This window comes from Melanaphis sacchari, unplaced genomic scaffold, assembly GCF_002803265.2.
Source record: "Melanaphis sacchari strain LSU unplaced genomic scaffold, SCAv2.0 Contig48_pilon_pilon, whole genome shotgun sequence".
In the NCBI taxonomy this organism is placed as follows: Eukaryota; Metazoa; Arthropoda; class Insecta; order Hemiptera; family Aphididae; genus Melanaphis; species Melanaphis sacchari.
This window is the reverse complement of record NW_020271327.1, coordinates 1,017,683-1,038,220: the sequence shown is the minus strand read 5'-3', so window position 1 is coordinate 1,038,220 and position 20,538 is coordinate 1,017,683. Positions and strand designations below refer to the sequence as shown.

Sequence of the window (20,538 nt, the reverse complement as noted above, 5' to 3'; positions counted from 1 at the left end):
TGTATAAGAGAAGAGAAACATCGTCCGCATCTGTTAAGTCGGTTGTCATCCTACTCGTCCTGTGGCTGACGAAGAAAAATAAGATTTCGCGGTGCGTACCGTACTTGGATGGCGGTGAGAGCGGGTGCATGTGGGTACTTGGGGGTCTAAGGAGAGGTCAGGATAAGACAGCGGTGCCGCCATCGCATCCCCGCCATCCTCGGTTTGCTTTCCTCAGTGTCCGAACAGCACCGGATTAGACAACATTATGACCAGGCTGACCAGGGCTAGCACGTGGACGGTCATTTGGCCGCTGACCGCACTTCGGTTGCCGTGCTGCATGGCCGCTGGGTGTTCGCCTGTCAACAGAGAATGGAAAAAAAAAATGATCACACAGTATACGATATAATATGATGTTATTTTAATAATTTTATGGTGGTTATGGGGAAGGGGTGGCGCTTTGTTTTTTGCAAAAATATTATAAAATGAACAAAACACATTTGATTTGATTAACCAATTGATTCCGCGTAAAGTATTTCTTTTAATATTGCTATACAATTGATGACTTATTGCTAGGTTATATAAAATTAATCTAAAAAAAAAAAAAATTCTGGGAAAGGCAGTACGTGTACCAAGCTCAACATCACTTGTTTAAGGCACTGATGTATTTTTTGTTTCATGCGTCGTGCCGACTTCGGTGATTCGGGTCTTCTAAAAGGAATGTAATGTAAGTAATTCAGTAGTTGGTTACTTCTAGTAGGACTGTACAAGTGGATCTAACCTAACATAAACGGTTTTTAATGTCCAGGTTAGACAGTGATTGACATTCACACGATTAAGTATCCGGGGATGATCAATTTAGTTGATTAGTTGTAACTGGTTACAAATTACAATATGATTTTACATTTATAGTTACATAGGTAATAAAAAATACTTTAATAATTTTTGACTGACTACGAGTTAAGCTACAGTTGCAGTGATCTAGCTTAGGTATTTTTAAATTTATAAATTTATTATGATTTTTATTTATTTCTTTAATAAAATAACGACATTTCTAAATATTTGTTTATATGATGGCTAGATGGATTCATATAAGTCATTATTACCAATATCAGTATTGCAATTTATAAAAAAACATTGTTTATAAAATATTGCAAAATGTAATAATTATTATCTATTATTTAGAGAATATTCAGCGCATATTATGATCAAACGATTCTGTTCAAACTTTAGATCCATTGAAAAATAGTATATACCCATACTACTTATATATTTCGTTAAAATTTCATATTTATTAATTATAACTAATATTATTGTATTAATATATTATATCATAAAAAATATCGAAATCTTCTAGTTATTATTATTATTACTCATTTAAATTAAATTTTAAGTATTATATGTATTTCGTATTAAAAGTTACAATGTAAATTGTATGAGTTACTATTTTTAAGTTACTTTTAAACTACAAAATTTATTACAAGTTTTAAATCACAATTATAACTTTGATACATCTTAGTGGTTCTGCCCAACTTGTAAGTGTCTATAATGTTCGTAATATTTCATAATATTATATAGTTTCGAATGCGCTTATTGGACCGTTTTGAAATCTACAACTGGAAATTTCGAAATACGACAAAACCACGAGAATATCAATCGAAAACGTGTTTAATTATTAACTTTAGTGAAATGAATTAACAACATCGACTTTGGGACATCTTACTTACTGAGAAATGAAATAATAAACACTAAATCAATAACACAAAAACAATAATAATAATACACTCTGTAAAACATTAGTTTCTAAAAAGTCCGTTGTTTGTTACAATATAGTAGGCAAAAATTGACGATGTTATTTTTTATTTCATTTTTATGTACAAATTGTTTTTGTTTGTAGAAAAATGGTACTTTTTGTTTTTATATATTTTTATACTTGTTAGTTGTGTAGCGTTTACTTTAAGTGTTTTGGGCTTTATCGAATGGCCTTTAGTGCGGCTATTTCGAGTGTTTTGAAAAAAAAGAAGTTTTTTTTTGCAAACGATGACAGACAAAATAACAACATGTTTATTCGGAATGCTATTTTTTTTAAAAAACAATTTATTTGCGACTCTTGTTTTTTTTATCTCGACAGTAACAATCTTTATTGTCGATTATTTAAAAAAGGGCACAAAACGTTTATCGCTTTTACTAGTCCCGAAAGTCAATGAAACGATAACAATTGTTCGGTTCATTAGTTCAGTGATTTTTTTTAATCCGTTAACTTATACTACGAGTATGATGGTATATTTTGTTCGATGTATAATGTATTTCAATTGAATTTTATGTTTCTAATTTTGTAATTTACCTATAACTTTAGCTGTGTGATTTAATTTTAAACTTACGTGGATAATAATGGTAATTTTATAAAATACATAAACAAAAAATATAAGGATCATATTTTTGCATATTATTAATTAAGTGTTTTCGGGAAAAACGCACTCACTAAAGTAAAGTTTTTAGTTACCTACTATTGAAATATCTAAGAAAGATAAACTCTAAACAAAATAAATTACAATAATTAAACTGAATATTCAAGAACTGTTATTTTTGTACAAATATATCAAATGATAAGATTCAAAAGTTCATAAAAAATTATTTTTTCAAGTTTATTTTACGTTATTTAAAAATATATTTGAAATAGTTCAAAGCAGATACATTATGATTTTTTTTTCTATAGATGACCATGACAAGAGGATTTTTGCATGAAGCATTATTATCCATTATTCTGGAGAATAATAAATGTTGTTGACATTAAAATAAATACATTTTTTTTTTTCAATAAGCATTTGGTAATTTTATATTTTAAATGCTTGTTTTAATACTCTGTTTACCTTAACTTTAAATGGTTTAAAGAAATATATTCAATATTCGATACTGACAGATAAATTTTTTCAGTGTTTTATGTCGTATTTATGTTAAAGTACCCATTTGGTTTATAAAATATAATTATACTGCTTAATTTATAGTTCAACTTCATATTACAGGAGGTTTTTATGATTGTTTAGATTATAGTTTTAAGAGTTAAGAAGTATTTTTATATTAATTTAATAATTCAAATCCTCCGTCCACTGTAGACTTACAAATTGCATTAATAATATTTTTAAATTGTGTTGGTTTATTTAATCAGAATGTAAAATTAAATCGATGGTGTATAATTATGTTCAATTTTTGTCATCTAAATATCGTGATTTTTTTTTTTTTAATTTCAATGCGATTAAGTTGATTAGATGTATATATTCCTGTTGAACACTTTTCACCAAGAAAATTAAATATCGACCGTCGCCAAGGCTCGTTTGAAAACGAAGCCGTAATTTATTTCTCATCGCTATCGGTAATGTGAAATGTCTAATGACTTGAGTGCCTGCGTGTTTTTTCTCCATACATTAATGTACCTAGGTGTTATGTAATTTACTTTTATACGTGTATTTATAGATGATGAACATGACGCGAGTCGTGGAAAAAAATTTGTTCACATTAAAATCCGTATAATAATAAATTGGGGTACCTATAGTTAGGGCGAGGTAACGTCCTATTTCTGCTTAACACTTTAAAAATCGTTCATTATCGTTTCACTGTGTTTTAATATAGGTGATTTTATACATTAACGACGAAATTAATTTAAAACTCTATTACCTATATCCATGGGCGTCCCCAGAAATTTTTCTAGGGGGGGGGAGGTTAAAAAAATAAATGAAGATTTTTTTATACATTTTATTAATTATAGTAGATATTATTATTATACATTTTATTTATAGAAAGTTATTATTTTTCGTCATTATTACATTAAACTATTACAATTAGGTAAAAAATTTAAAATTCTAGTGGGGAGGCAAGTGCTTCGTCTTGCCCCCCACCGGGGGATATCTATGCCTATATCTGGGATGGACAGTATCCAAGATACATTTGTATCTTTTGCAGTTAATTAATTATTATTATAATCTTGTATTTAGATACTTTTTTTTTTCGGAGTGTATTCTAAATACTAGATAAAAATGAAGATAAGGTTTTTTTTTTGAAATAAACAATAAATTAAAAAATTATAACTATTATAAATATTATGAATTTTTATGTGTACAATCTATTACATGTGTGGTGCGGTATGGCACAGTGGTTGGTCTCAGTAACTAATGTATTCTGAGGTCAAGCATCGGTCGACGTCGTTAGTTCTCGGATGGGTGACCATCCGGATTCTTAGTGATGAATCTATGACGCACACACATACACATACGGGTTCCAATTGTACTAACCAAAATTTTACAAGCAAACCTTATACAAAAAAAAAAAAACATACTGTTCCTATCCATAGCTAATGGTCTTATAGTTGCCGGGCTAAAATAAGATCAATAAAAAAAAAAAAAATCTATTGTACAAATCATTTATAAAATTTTAAAACGAACTCATATCGTTGAATGTAGAATGTAGATGATGTATGGTACTGTCAGTATAATAAATTCATTTAACCAAATAGATATATAACTATTTTCGTTGGAACTTCTGACAAATGTTCGTCACTTGTCTAGCTCTATATGATGTAGACTAGTACTTTGAAGACCATAGTATTGATAATAATGGTAAACTATATTATAGCTTTGTTATATGGTCCATTTATAAGTAAGCAATAAACTGATCAGTTATTTTAGACTTTAATATGATCTAGATGGAAAATACTTTAAAATTGTTGAGATCTTAAATTGTGAAAAAAGTAATTTAAAAGCTATTTGTATGACGTGTAAGAATGACAAATCGTTAATTGAAGCTATTAAGTCTACTTCAAATGTCCGTCTCTATGTGCAGGTAATTAATTTTAATTTTAAATTTTCCTTTTAATTATAATTATACAATTATATTGTTTATTATTTTTTTTTCATCAATATTTCAAAGAGTTAATAAAAACATTTTTAATGAATTTGAAGTATATATTAACAAAACATAAATTACAAATAAACCATCAACGTCGGGTGCTAAGCAAACAAAAATCTGTTTTTCAATATAAAACAGATAAAAATAAATAAAAACAATTTGAATTCAATCTTTTAAATTAATGTATTTTTTATCTTAGATAATATATTATTTTATATTTAGTGTCTTTAGAAAAATGTTGAATGTATATTGTATCTAGAAGTAAAAATCTATGTATCTAGTATCTTATATCTAAATTTTTTTTTCAAGTATCTTGCTCATCCCTAATTGTAAAATATAGCTCGTCAGCGGTTGCTCCGTTTGCGATTTTAGTAATTTTCAAGAGTAATTATATAAAATAATTTTTATACTAGTCTAATATACGTACTAATACTACTAATCTACTCATATATCTGTATAATGCAATTGCATAATTACGGAGAGGGAAGATTTTGGGGTCGTATCTCTCCTATGTTTTTATTTTATTTTAAGCTGTCACACCACATTCATGTATTTACTACTTTTTTAATACTACTATATAGTATATTTTATGGAAATAGCACCAAAAGTCCCGAATCCCACCTCTAGCTAGTTGACTAGAAGCTAAGATATTATTACTCCGTATTAAATACTATTATTCATTTATGTATTACATTATATTGTATTGTAGTGTCAACATTTAGTGGGAGGTGCCACCAGCTTCCTCTTTTCGTTCTCACTGGCTACAGTACTGTTGTAGTACGGTACAAAAATAAATCACTGAGCGTTCGAATATTATTTTACTTAGTAACGACGCCCATCAGAAAAGTCATTATAATTTTTAACTACATCAACCAATTGTATGTGGATATTTAAATAATATTTATTTATTTGTTTTTGTTTGTACGTATTCATACATATTTATACATGTACTGTACTTATATCATACATATCAAAATGGTTGAATTTATTATTGAGAGAGATTCATGATACATATAGAAAAAATGTTTGTACAAACATGATCAAATTACGCCAACGTTATAGCGTAATATTTTCAGTTTACTAAAATAATATATTATTTTAATTTTATAGAACTATGATAGGTACTATATTATAGTAACTTTCCGAGACTTTCGCGCATAACTGCAATTTATATCAAATATTTAACTCTTGTAATATAAAAAAAAAAACAATATAAATACACAATGTTATTCAGTTGAGGTGAGGGATTAAAAAATAAAATCACTTAGACGTTTGACAGTGGTTTGTAAGAAAAGCTACTACAATATGTTTTCGGATGAAGTTATTGTAAAATCCATTTAAAATATCGTATAACGCATACACGTAGATTATAATATAACTGTAATTGGACTTCACATAATTCATAAATTTAGAAGTATTATGTGTTGTGTAAGTTGCCACGTCATTTCTCCCAAATAACTTTAAATCTTAGAATTCGCCCGTCTTACGCGCGTTCTAGCACAATTGTATTCGTACGAATTGGCGACAAAAGCGTAAGTGACCATAGATCGTTTTTATGGTCGAACGATGCGCGACGGTCACGACGACTCGGCTTCCAGAGAAATGTGAAAATAAGAGAAAACCTAACCGTAATATTGCACCCACTTGACTTTCTACGTGTATACAGTTATGTATAGGTATATATTATACACAAGTTTCGTGGATTTTCAAGTTTGTTTAATGCGTCACATTTAAAGGGTTTTCGGTCGGTGACAGAGCGCACTGGGAACTGGTAAATTTGACATGGAAAAACTGGCGGACATTAATATCGCACCGTAACATAGCGTATATACATATAAATATATATGATATGTACTTCAGTTCTGCCGGCAGGTGTATCAGCTGATTTTTATCGGTCGCTTATTTAGGCAGCCCGCCCTAAGGAAGCGACTTGCAATGGCTAGTCGTGTATAGTCTAAACTTACCCTCCACATTTATAATAAATAATCTAACTGCCTCCAGACTGTAAACTTAAAATCGTATCAAAAGGGTATATTGAGGATGATAATAACACTGATATCTTCCATCCTTTTCCCCACTAAAAAAGAAAATTGCGTCAATGCGTACATAACTATTTTGATTGACAGAACACTATAATTCCACTTAAAGTGTATTTGTGTACAAATACATATATCAATTCTAAATAAACCACAAAACAGCATTAAAATCGTGGTTCTATGGTTTTACGGTTCCGAATTTGAAAAATTGCATTTAAAAAATTTTAAACTTACAAAACGAGATCACGGTGATGGGATAAAATACGAGTGTCAAACTAGACTGTAGGCGGAGTTATATTTATTATCCGTGATAAAAATAAATATGACATTATTCTCGTTGGAAACAGTCGAACGTATTCAGGACGGGGTTTTAGGACTTTTTACTACAACGGTTTCTTGCAAACAGTTTTTCCTCCTATCCGTATAATGCATTGTGCAGACTGAATGTCGCGGTGAGATACAAATATAGCGTATAATAATATACTTATATACTGAGTATTTCTTTTTAAACGCGTTGGCGAGCTTGTGGATTTTTTTTTTAGTTTTGTCGGTAAATGTGTTCTCCGATTGGCTGAAGTGTATTGTGTAGTACTCAAAAAGTTTTACGTCAAAATCGTCCCACCCCTTTTCCCACAACATTTTCTGGTTTTTATAAATTGCGTGTTGTAGGTATATAAAATAATCTGAGGAGTTTAAATGTTTTCGACTGAATATTCTATTTTTAGGAAATTTTAATTACTATTTGTACTTGAGTAGAAAATGGAAAGTCATAAATTGTATTCGGTACCTACTTAAAAAAATATAATAAAACAAAGTCAAATCATTGTTATTTCTAATAACTGTGCATTCATTTTTTTTTAATTTTTATCCCTTAAATCTCGGTTTGCCTCTCCTATGATGATTTGATTCATGCCTAATTTGCCACCTTCAAGTTCTTCGACAAGTTTAATAAAACACATTATTTCATAACAAAAATGGTGAAATAATTAATATACTTAAAATTTATTACCCGCTATATGACCGCCGGTGATTATGCTAAATGGTTTATCGACACATACCAAACAAAATATTTTCATATTATTCCTAATTTTTTATATTTGAAAAAAATATTTAAAAATAGGTTACCAGCTCTTTGTCAACAAATAGGGTGTCGACGAACCGCAGGGAAGATGCGATGTAAAATTCTACGTCTATGACGTATTTAGCTCGCATGTGTTGTACATCATTCGTTCAATAACTGTTACCGAAATACCTACACAATTCGGCTATAACTTTCTAGAACTTTTTAATCTCAGTGTCTCATCTTGTTCTACACACTACACGTGAATTATAATAATATTGTTGTGCCCATATGTAAAATTATTCTGCGTCGGCCGAACGATCGTCATTTGTGTACTACAAATTACAAATTTATACAAATTAATTATTGTATTCTGTAGGTTAGTGAAACACTTACAAGTACATTTGTTATACTGAATTTTTATATTTTCAGCTGATATTAGATGGAATAATATTTATTCATACGTTCATTGTAATTTTTTATTTTGTAGACATCACGTATGAATTTTGGAAGTCAGGGTTTCATATCAAATTCGGACGATAATGCTAAGCGAAAAATAAAAAGTAGGATAGATTTTTTTTTATTTTTACTTCATAAATGGGTCACTGATTGATTGTAATTTTTAAGCGGGGGTGAGTTAGAACATTACCATGTCACAGTTGAAAGTTGTGAATTATTTCTCGTTTAAAATACAAATATAATAATACAGACTAGTTAAAAGCAACATAAAATTAAAACGCTACGATGTCTGTTTTAAAATAAATATTAGATTTGACGGCTAAGTTTATTACATGAACAGAATTAAGAAAAAATTAATATTTTGATGTTATCAGTTTAATATAATATATACTATTAAAAAATTATAGTTATATACTATGTACCTCCTACCTACAAATGTTAATAAGTTATTACAATTCATAAATAATTTTAATCGATTACTTTTCATATTATGATTGACGCAGTAAGACATTGAAGTACCTACATCAATAATGTCAAATTTGTTTACAGGAAAAGTATAAACACATAATATATTATACAACCACTTTGGGTTTACTTTATCGGCGACTAAAACGAAATGCAAAAATAAAAACAACTTTTTTCCTCCCTTAAAAGCACACAGTTTCATTTTTATTTACACGTTTTGTTTATTTTTCTAGATAATATCAAATCCATGCCGGAGCGTATTACGGAACTTGAATCTTTGCCAATAATAGATCATGCAAATACAATGATAATAAGGTTTTTAAAGACCAAATCAGTGTAGGAAATACTCAAAAAAGGTATTATTTCTAAACATTTAAACGTATTATTAATAAAGGTACCTCTTTTTATTATTAATATATTATAAATCGTAAAATATTGAAATGCCGAAATATTGTATTAATAAATATTAAAAGCGAAAAAAAAAAATTAAAATAATAATTTAGTTTGTTTCATTATAGATTGATTTATTAAATATTCTCATATTAAATTTTTCATTGAATAATGTATTTATTAAAATCCTGAATTTTTAATTTTTGAATATATACTTAAAGACCATATTATTTAAATTATTTGAGATTACTTGTAATACTTAAGAAGTGTTTAGTGGAGATAAATGCATATGTTTTAAAATAAGAACCCTATATATTATACTATAAATAATTTAATGGATAATATTCAAAATTTGAAAAAAATAGTTTTTTAGTTATTAAAATACATATTTACATAAGTATATTAATAATAGTAGTCTTAAAAAATGGTTTTACAAAGATATAGAATATAATAGATGTAAAATTGGATCTAGCATTTATAATATTTGAATAATTTTTTATAAATTATGATTTATGTTGAAAGATTAATTAATATTTAAAACTTTAAAATCACTATATATAGTCATTATATTTTCCAAACCTATTATCCTAAGTACACAAAGTTATATTACTAAAAATTATTCATTAGCATTTCGATTTTGATATGTTTATATTTTCAGAAAAATTAACATCTAAATAATTTACAATATCCTTTTCTATTATATAGTTGTCATTTGAAAAACATGAATTTGTATATTTGTAATATACTCCTTAAGTAATAGAAAAAAAATCTCAAGAATTTGAAAACATATTCTTTGAGTATATGCATTTAAAAATTTCAAAAAATTGGATTATTGAAGAAGAAAAATGTGTGAGGATGTTTAGTGAATTACTCTGTACTATGTACCGTTTGGATAATAATATATACAATCCAGCCGGTTGTCACCCATATATTTTATTACAGGATCTATCACGACAATTCATATTATTCACATTCTGTATTATTATAAAATTATAATTATAATTAATATTCTTTTTTTCATTTTTTAGTTATTTTGGAAGTAATGATAATTTTATTTATTTTGAGAATTTCACGACCTGAATGAATTTTTTTGCCATTCTATCATGTTTTATTCCGTGTGTTCAATACGCAGATAACAAAATGTTGACAATACTATTTTTTATCATGGGAGGGGGGGTCGTGAACGTCTTTTTTTACTGAAGCGATTATCCGCCCGCGATTACCATTCACTATAACTACGGTCGTTTCGATCTAGTTTAAACTGCGGTCATATCCCTAGAGTTTATACTGAGTTGTTAAACATAATAAACTCTAAATTGTGTATATTTAAGTAGCATTGGATAACCACGATATTTTCTGCACACCACACTTTAGAAAACGGTTGTTTAATTTTTGCTCGTTATTTTGTACGTAGTTCGTAATTGAGAGTTTGATAGTGAGCAACTCTACAACATTTCGAAGAAACAAGTTATGTACTAATGTAAATATTAATAATATGTGACTATCTTCACTTTTAAGGTTTTTGAGGATTATATACGTGCTGCGAGTGTCTCATTAAGGTAAAACGTACATTAGTTATTTAAATTACCAAATAAGGAATAGACGCGATTCCGTACGTTATTATTATTGTTATTATGTTTTTGACAGTTAATTAGTATACTTGTATCTTCAAATAATGCGCGTAGTGTATAATTACACAGGTCTGTCAAATAAATGTTAAGTCTTGATGAAACAACTGTGTAATAAGCATTAAAAATTTAAAACTGACTTTAGTGGACTTTGTATCGACAAATGCGTTTGCATGTACTCGTTCAGAAAAAATGGCCGTCAAAAGCCGTCTCCACATGTATGAGCTATGATCTATTTTTAAGTGTCCTATAATATAAATAACTATGTAAAATACGTATAAATGTTTAATGTGTAATATTTTATCACGTTAGTCTTCTCTAATTAAGTCTCTCAGGTCCCAGAAAATTGACAGTGTAATTTTCACCAACATTTATGGTCGATAAATGAATTACGCTTGTTGTATTGAAGTATTAATTTTATGTTTGATAGTAATTATTTATGAAATAATGTATTTTTTCTTTAAATATTGTGACTTAATTTTGTTAAGTTTTAAGTCATTTTTGAGAAACTGGTTTTAGTATATACGATTTTTAATATCACAAAAAATTGATGTAATGCGAGAAAGAAATAAGCTTGGATAAAATGTACATTTGAGACAGTAAAAAACTACCTCTATAAGCTGAGTTAAAATGTTTAAGCGAACTAGTAAAATGTATAAATTATCTTCGCTTTATCCGCCCGCAGAATTTAAATAAATTGTGTTTGATTGAAGTTAATTTTAAACGTAGAATTTATTATCTACATAAGACGTACTAGTTTTTTAAATTAATTTTTTTAAATGTTCATATAATTACTAGCTATTTTAAATGATTTAAAATGTAAATAAAAAAAAATTGCATAACCATATTGTAGCATGTATTATGCTGAGTTTACGCAAACCGAATTCTTACAAGGTTTTAGAATGCAATAATTTCAAATCAAAATATAAAATAATATTATCAAAACTAATACACGTTTCGTTCACCTTATAGTCGGCTTATACTATCTTTATTTTTTTATTTTAAATCTTCTTAACTTATATATAATAAATTGTTTTCATTTATACTACAGTCATTTGGTTTTCGATTTTTTTATTTTTATGGTTTGACGTCGATATGTTAAATGTAAATTCTGCATGAGGTAAATGAACAGTTATATCGTATAGTTTTTCATAAAAGTTTAAGCATAGTTGGTAAGTATTATTCACTTTAGATAGTGATGAATATTATTATTATTTATTGTTTTTTGAAAATTTTCAAGTATTCGACTTTTTATTTTTCAACAATCTACTTTGCTTCAAACTACATTTTGTAAGTTTCTCTCCGTCATCGCAGTTTTGAGAATTGCCATGATAATCGGATTATATAACACCTTAGAGAACACAATACATGCACTCCTGTGTATTATATATAACATACGACACGCGATTTATAAAGCTCTTAAAATAACATTAAAACGTATAGGAGTTGTACGCAAGTGCTGTAAATTAATGTGATAGTTTTAATCTCTGATCAACGAACAATTATTTATTATATTATTATTACATAAAAAAAATATATATTATTACCAAATTTTAATAGTAATATTATTCCTATTATTATGTTGTAATTAAATAGCATTCAAAACTTTTTGTTTAACTTAATATTTAATTAAATATCATTACTCTATCGTTTTCTTAAATATTAAACGCAACTTCCTAACATTTTATAATATAAGATTAATAAATCGATTTTAAATCTACATATTATTGGTTTTTGAATAGTAATTTTGTGACATTGTTTAATTATATTAGTACATTAAAATATAAAAAAGATTTTTTTTAAACTTATGTTATATTATATGTACGAATGTATTAAAATAAATAAATTTGTTTATACATTATTCAATGATATAATTTGTCCAAGAGAAATAAAACAATATAGCATTTAAGACCATTGCATCTATTATTTTGACAGTGTTTAAATTTTTTTATAGGTCGTGAAAACTAAGTTTCTATATCACAAAAACTAGGTCATTAGCTATAAATTGTTTTTTTTTCTAATAGGGTTATTTACATTCTGGCCTTATATGTCACAACGAGTAATCTATATTATTTAATAACTTTAAGATAAAAATATAGATCCCTACATAATTTTTTCAACTATACGAACTGTTTTTGTGTAATATAATTGTAATATTAATAATATAATAAAAACATTTTTATTTATAAAGCATTTGGTGATAATAAATTAAATATTTTAATTTACTTGAAAATTTGATTTTGACATTTAAAGTTTTTATTCAGTTATTTATTTGATTTATTCTTTATATTGGAACTGTTTAAATTTATGTTTATATTAAAAATAAAAATATTTAATTAATTTTTAATAACTTTTACTCAAATATTATTGTATGAAAAGTTAGAAAATGTTACTTAATATAAACATAACTGAGTTCATAAATGAAATTTTTATTAATGTAATGTTACAAATCACAAACGATTTTTTCTAAACTGAACTTAATGGTTTGACCAGTTAGAAAAGACTGTGAATATTTCTATTTTATATTTAGGTATTTTTTTGACCCTTTTGTGGTTTCATCACCTCTCGTTTGAACTAAGGGGATGAAATTTTCATATTTATGACCAAAAATATTTATACTGCAATGATAGTATAAATTATTTCTTAAATTCCGATTGGAATGAGTTGGTTTTATAAAGACATACGTTTATCACGTGATGTTATTTTTAGGAAAAACGAGTCCTATGAAATATTTATTTTATTTTATATTGTTTAATTTGACTAAGATGGTATTACAGTCTATAAGAAGTTAATTTTTTAATTTGCCAGTCTTTGAGAATATCTAAGAAAAAATTTAAGAGATTATTGAATTTTCAATAAAAGTGTTTTAGAACAAAGTTTAAAATGAATTTAAATATTGTATAGCAATTTGAAAGTCTTAATAAATATTGTTGAATTATTAAAAAATAACTAAAATAGTTGTTGTTTATTAAAATATAAAATTTTTATGAAATTTGAACTTCAATTATACATAAATAAATGTGTTTTACATTTTTGGTTTTCAGTAATAACTATTTATGAGAAACTATTATTAAATGATACTAAATATTGAACAGTTTCTTAATAATTTCGATAAATTTTTTCCAAGTTTATGAATTTCAAAAGCGTATTAAAGAAATTTAAGTCTATGTATTTTTAATATTCATTGATGAAGAAATTATGTGGTATCATGTATTCAATTTAAGATTTGGACCAAAGAAATAATGTCTTTATATATATAGCTAAATAAAGCTCAAAAAGAGGTGATGTATTATATAATACTTGGAAAGTGTTTTTATAAATATTTGATCAAAATTTTTATATATTTGCGGTCCTATAGGCTATGGTTATTCATTTTTTAGTTACACCAAAAAAAAAACAAAATAGGTTTTGTCAAATTCTAGTTTCGCGCGATAAATTTCGTTTTTCTTTAGTTTTTTTTTCTGGTTATTTCGAAAAGTTCTAAACATTTTTACTTTGTATCCTCTTAAGTTCCAACTAGTTTCTATTATTAATTGTATCTTCAGATACAAAATTTAAAAAGACACGTCTTTGTAAAATCAATATATTCATTGCTCTAAAACAAAATGAAGTAATTTAACGAAAAATTAAAATGTTGATTCGCAAAAAAACGTTTTTAAGGTAGGTATACATTTTATTTAGTACGAATGAATTAAATTTTAAAATAGTTAACTATATTTATGTCACTTTACTTTAAAAAAAAAAAAAAAACCAAATACGATAAGTATACCTATATATTTATTGTTAACCTACGGTTATCAGCATCTCTTACCTATGGCATAAAAATGAATAAAAATATACAGAATTTCTAATATTTATTTATTATTATTATAATTATAATTAATATTATTATTATTATTATTATTATTTTATTTCTCTGCTTATTACTTTAAATCTATAGTCAACTTGACAACTCTGCAAATGCTGGAGCAAAAATTAAAATGTATAACCGCAGGCAATATACCGTATAATTTAAATACACTAGTGAAGTTTTACTTTTATCATTATATCATTATAGAGTAGTAAATATCTGTATAATATGATATTCATTTATTTTTGAAGTACGATTTTCTCTTGGTGAAACAACAATAAATTACAAAAACAACCATAAGGGCTTATTTAAATTCTTGATGAATGTCATAATGACTCAAATATAATAACAAATGAACATACACGTAGTTGGTGACTTCGGAGTTCGAGAAAATACTATCATATATTTATATTTATATATATATATATATATATATATATAATATGAATATTTTACCGTAATTATATGATAATATATATATACACAAATAAGCTGATGTAAGAAATTGTCGAATTACAATTTTCAGTCTGCTAACCAAATTTTAGGGCACATTTTTCGAATATTAATTTTTACTTTCAGTACGTTTTAATTTATTATGTCTGTTTATTAACTTTTCCGCATAATTCATCTCGTTATTAGTAAGTTCACATGAGCTTTTCATATGCGCTATAATATCATGTGTAAGTATGTATGTACGTGCTTTTAAAGATCGAGCTTCAGTACTCTTTAGATAATAATAAAGGTATATTAAAATTGAAATTTATATAACAAACAGTTTTTACATTTGAGAATTTAACTTTGTGTGGATAATATAGTCACGCGTACTAATACTATAGAAGATTGATACATAAATTTAAAGGATTATAATATGATTATGTTGAAATATTATTTGTACTTATCATGTGAATATTTCTTTGTGAAGTATTAATAATAAATTTTAATGTTAGTTGAATTTATTTAAAACTTTTAAAAGATAATATTTTTAAAATAATGAATAGTTAAAATAATTTTAAAATAATATTTTGAATTTTTGGTGGTAAACTATTTATTGCTTTACGTTGTTTCTTTTTCTAATTTCGATCTGAGTGCTTTAATTTAGAAATTCGTACAGTAAATATGTATTGTCAACCAGTCATTTTTGTCAAAACTTGTAATATTTAATTTATTAATCGATTAAATTATGTGTTTAGTTTATACATTTATCCAAATAAATTTTCTTTGAAACAGTTTACTTATATGTTATCATCTAATATTTTTATATTTTAAATGTATTTAAGTTTCATTTCTTAGTGAACAGTTATTTTTTATTGTTAATTGATTTTTTTTCGCATTATTTTGAAAAGTATGGATAAAAAATAAAATGCTAGATTTTTGGTTTCATAAACGCTGTTGTTTCAATAGATCAATTATTTAAATTTTTTATTTATTAATTATATATGTATAAAAAAAATAATATGATGGATAAATAAAGACATAGGTGATGTTTTACGGAATAATTTTAATACTAATATTGTATTCTTAGTGTGGTTTATTGTGGAAGTAGTTGTCAAGAAACAGATTAAAGTTTCTATCGATCCATATATGTATACATAATGATGTATTATTTTCGTTAATAATTTCATTTTAATAATAATAGTTACAATTATGTGTTGTGTATTCTCCCACAACATGTGTTCTCTATTACTTAAACGATATCTATAGTTGTAAGTGCTCAAGTTATTGTATATTATTAATATTTTTTAGTTAACTTATTGAATGTCACACAAAACTGATATAATTCTGTCAATGCTCGTAAATTATCCATGTATTAATATATGGGACTTAATCGATTTGACGTGTGACGTATTACTTTTCATCTATATATTAAATGGGTTGTCACTCTCACCGGGTTGTAACAGAAGGAGGGGAGTTACTCATCTAAATCAAGTTGAGAAATGACCAGTATAGACCTTGCTATTGAAAAAAATATTAGATTCAAAATTTTCAGGAAATGGTAAGTTGTAATACTTTTGAGATTTAATATATATTCTTGTTAAATTTAAATTAATTAAAAAAGAAATATTCTGATATTGCTCGTTTCTAAGACTGTCAACATTAGAAAAGTATATTTCCAAAAATGATATTTTTCCCCAAGCTAGTTTAGATCATTGATGTCCATAGATTTAACAATATATAAAACTAAAATAACTTTTTATAATATTATACGGTCGGTTTTTTATTTTATGGAAGTTAGTAATGTATACTTTTGTAGGAGAAGTGCCTCGACAAAGTGTATGTTACTTACATCAGTTACATCCAATACGAAAACGTAAAAGTTAATATGTTTACATTTTATATAAATGTAATAATTTTAATGAATCTACATTGCATTTAAAGCTATTAAAACGTTCAAAATTAATTTTCTTCTCCTACCACACCAGTGAAAATATTTAATATGTAATATTCAATCGTTCTTTACATGCATTTTAAGTTATTTTTAATTCGTTTGTTAAATAAATAATTCTCATAGTAGTGCGCATAAATATTATTTGTTGGAAAAATTGGGGGTTAAGGTAGAAAACGTCTAGTTCTATTGACATTTGAAAATTACCATTGACTACGTGTACGTTGATGGTTGCTGATTGTCCAAACGTGGGCATACACGTGTAGTTACCGGAGTCTGTGAGCTTGGCTCGAGCTATGTGCAGCGTACTTTTTAGTCCGTCCACCCATTCGGTGTGAACACTGACCCGTGGCTGCCGGACCGACTGTAGGCTCGTCTGGTCCGTATACACGGGTACGTTGCCTAGGTACCAGAATATGGTTCCCAGGTCGTGTGGGCCCTGGCTCAGCTCACACCGCATGCTCACCTCGCTGTCCTCCTTGACGTACAGCTCCTGCTGCCCACAAATCCTGGCCCTCATCTCTGTGAATCAAAATGTGCGTGCGATAAATGACATGGTCAATGATTAAATGGGTATTAAGACGCGCGTGATCGTTGAAAAAATATATTTTAGTGCATTGTCATTTAAATACAATTTTTAAATTGAGTTACAATATTTTTATAACAGAAACTACGGCTAATTACTCCAAACTTGGTTATTAAAAATATCATTCAGTGGTAACATTATGCAAACATACTGAAAGTGGTTATTTTGCGGATATGACTTTAAGCACCGAGTGAGGAAATATCTTATTTTGGTGAGGTATGATGCATCGATGAGTTTTGGTTTGTGCGCAACCATATTTTACCGGAAAACGGAATATGTATGCAGTATATACTTAACATTTATTACATATTATATTAATAGAAGTATGACTATTAATTATTACACATTCATAATATTATATTTGTTTAGTTAAAATAAGATGATACAACATTTTTAATTTATAAATACTTTTACAGGAATAACTTGAATAAATAATTAATTTTTTTCTATACATACTTTAAAAATAACTTATTGATTTATAATATCTACGTTGTTAAGTTTTTAGTAATAAAATTTTCCCTATTTTACCTAATTCTAGCTAGTGTTGACTAATAAACTTTATGTACAAATAATAACATCATACGTGGTTTTTAAAATCCATATAGTACTAGTTAATACTAATTAATATTTTTAGATTCATGTTTTTACTATTTTAAGTTATTAGGTAAAGTTTTCACGGTTTAGTTTATTTTAAAACAATTGTTTTTTTTTTCATTCTATATTTTTAGTTAAAAATAATGTACTATTAGGATTTAAACGATTTCGAATTTTAAATTGGTTTTTATTCTTAATAAATATAATACGATTTTTTCAGAAAATTTACTATAAAATAAATTTATAAAATCGACAACTACTTATTGTTTCTATAAAAAATAAAATATTTAATCATTGAAAATTATGAAAAATTTCGGTTTTAAGTTTTTGATTAGACTTTTGATTATTGTTTGATGAAAAAATAAACAAGACTACATAATATATAGTTCATGTGAAGATAAGGATTAATTTTTTTTTTTTTTGATTTCCATAACTCTATTGCCTAAATATAAGTCATATATTGCATTAATAAAATATTCATAATTTTCAATTCGTAAAAAAGATCTTAGTTGATGAATTTATGACTAATGAAGAAGACAATAATAATATAATAAATAAATATTTATATATTATATACACCACACAAGGTGATTTACCAAGAATGCTTATCCACTGTTTTTCTTCAATAGTGTAAATATTTAAAACCTGAATTTAAATATTTTTAATTATAAATAAAGATCATATTTTCGAATTTTGAACTTCTTTGTGCTACTTATGGAATGTGACGATTATAAATTTCAAACTCAAATGAAAATCTGGTGATAATTGGTTTGAAAAATTTGGAGGCTATACTCGTATGGTGATTTGAACATTTTAGTGATTAATATTAATCCATCATTATTAAAACATTTTAAAAATCGTCAATGTATCATAAATATTAGATCCTATGTTAAATCTATTTTGTATCTTTATAAAACTATTTCTAAGGACTATTATTTGTAGTATAAACATTATAAATATTAAAAAACTACTTGTTAGAATTTTGATTGAGGTACATTAAAATTTTCAAAAAAATAATTTACAAATAATTTAAAGTAAATAGTACAAAAAATTTCAAGAATTTAAAAATATAGTTTTTGAGTGTATTTTTATACAATTCCAAAGTGCAGGTTATAAATAATTGCATTATTAAAAAAACTAAGTTTATTACATTATTATTGACTTCTGTATCGATCGAAAACGCATCAATTGCGGTCTCTGCAGTTAAGAAATATGAATTTGAATAAGTTAATTAGCAAAAAAAAAAAAAAAAAAGGCAGGTGAATATGATTAATAAGTTATCATGTATATAATTTATCGACAGTTACTTTTACGAGTATGATTCTTAATGATTTATATTTATTTGCAATACGTTATAAATTTACGGTAAACTAAGCGAAGTTAAGACATAACTTAAACGATTCTAAAGTTATAATCGATACTTTTATTGATAAAAATCTTTACCAATAAGTTTTTTTGATAATATTCTAAGTACATATTATTTTTAATTCAACGTTTTATGAAAATTAAAAATTCAAATCGAACGAAAATTGAAAAATATATTTATAGGAAAACACGTCGATATTGTACATTTTGTGTAAAAGCGTGTAAGAATACCGAGTGATTGTGGCGTTGTGTTTTTGATCAACTATTGAAATTTTTTATAACTATAAGTATTGATTTCTTGAAAAAAGTATTATATATAGTATTATTTAAAATCATATACGCATAACATATTACATTATGTTAGGTTAACGTTAGCCTAACACCGTATAATGTCTATGTTGTTTATATCTCTCTGGGGACTTAATAATAATACTCTAATGTTCCCGAGACCAAACATATATTATTTTTCAAAACTAAATTGGCTAAGGAAAATATTTTTAAATACTTCACTGCGTTTATTGATGCCAATATAACCGTGCTCATATGCAGTAATAACAATACGAACAGATTATTTTCGGTATCTACGTACACAAAGTACTAAAATATGTTTTTTTAATAATCTTGCAAATTTATTTCTGTTGTTTTTTACTTTGTCAGGCTGCTAAATATAATTGAACAATTTATATTAATAAGCCATTGACAACCTTATTAGGCATGAAATACAAAACATTTTACTAAAAACATAATATTATAGAAAAAGTACTGTATGTCGCACTTGAGGGAAATCTCATCTCAAACGAGCTCATGCATAACTAGCAACTACTGAAGTGTCTAAATCCTTGAC

General features: G+C 26.2%; 1 protein-coding gene across 1 annotated transcript in view; it reads right to left on the bottom strand.

Moving 5' to 3' along the window:
* The window catches only part of LOC112598507 (inactive tyrosine-protein kinase 7-like), a 208,726-nt gene continuing 188,188 nt past the window's right edge, over positions 1–20,538 (bottom strand). Inside the window, exons 4-5 of the mRNA XM_025344996.1 lie at positions 17,357–17,671; positions 1–338 (exon numbers count right to left, since the gene is read on the bottom strand). Coding sequence (XP_025200781.1) covers positions 214–338; positions 17,357–17,671 — 440 coding nt within the window. The 3' untranslated portion in view covers positions 1–213. The remainder of the gene's footprint in view (positions 339–17,356; positions 17,672–20,538) is intronic.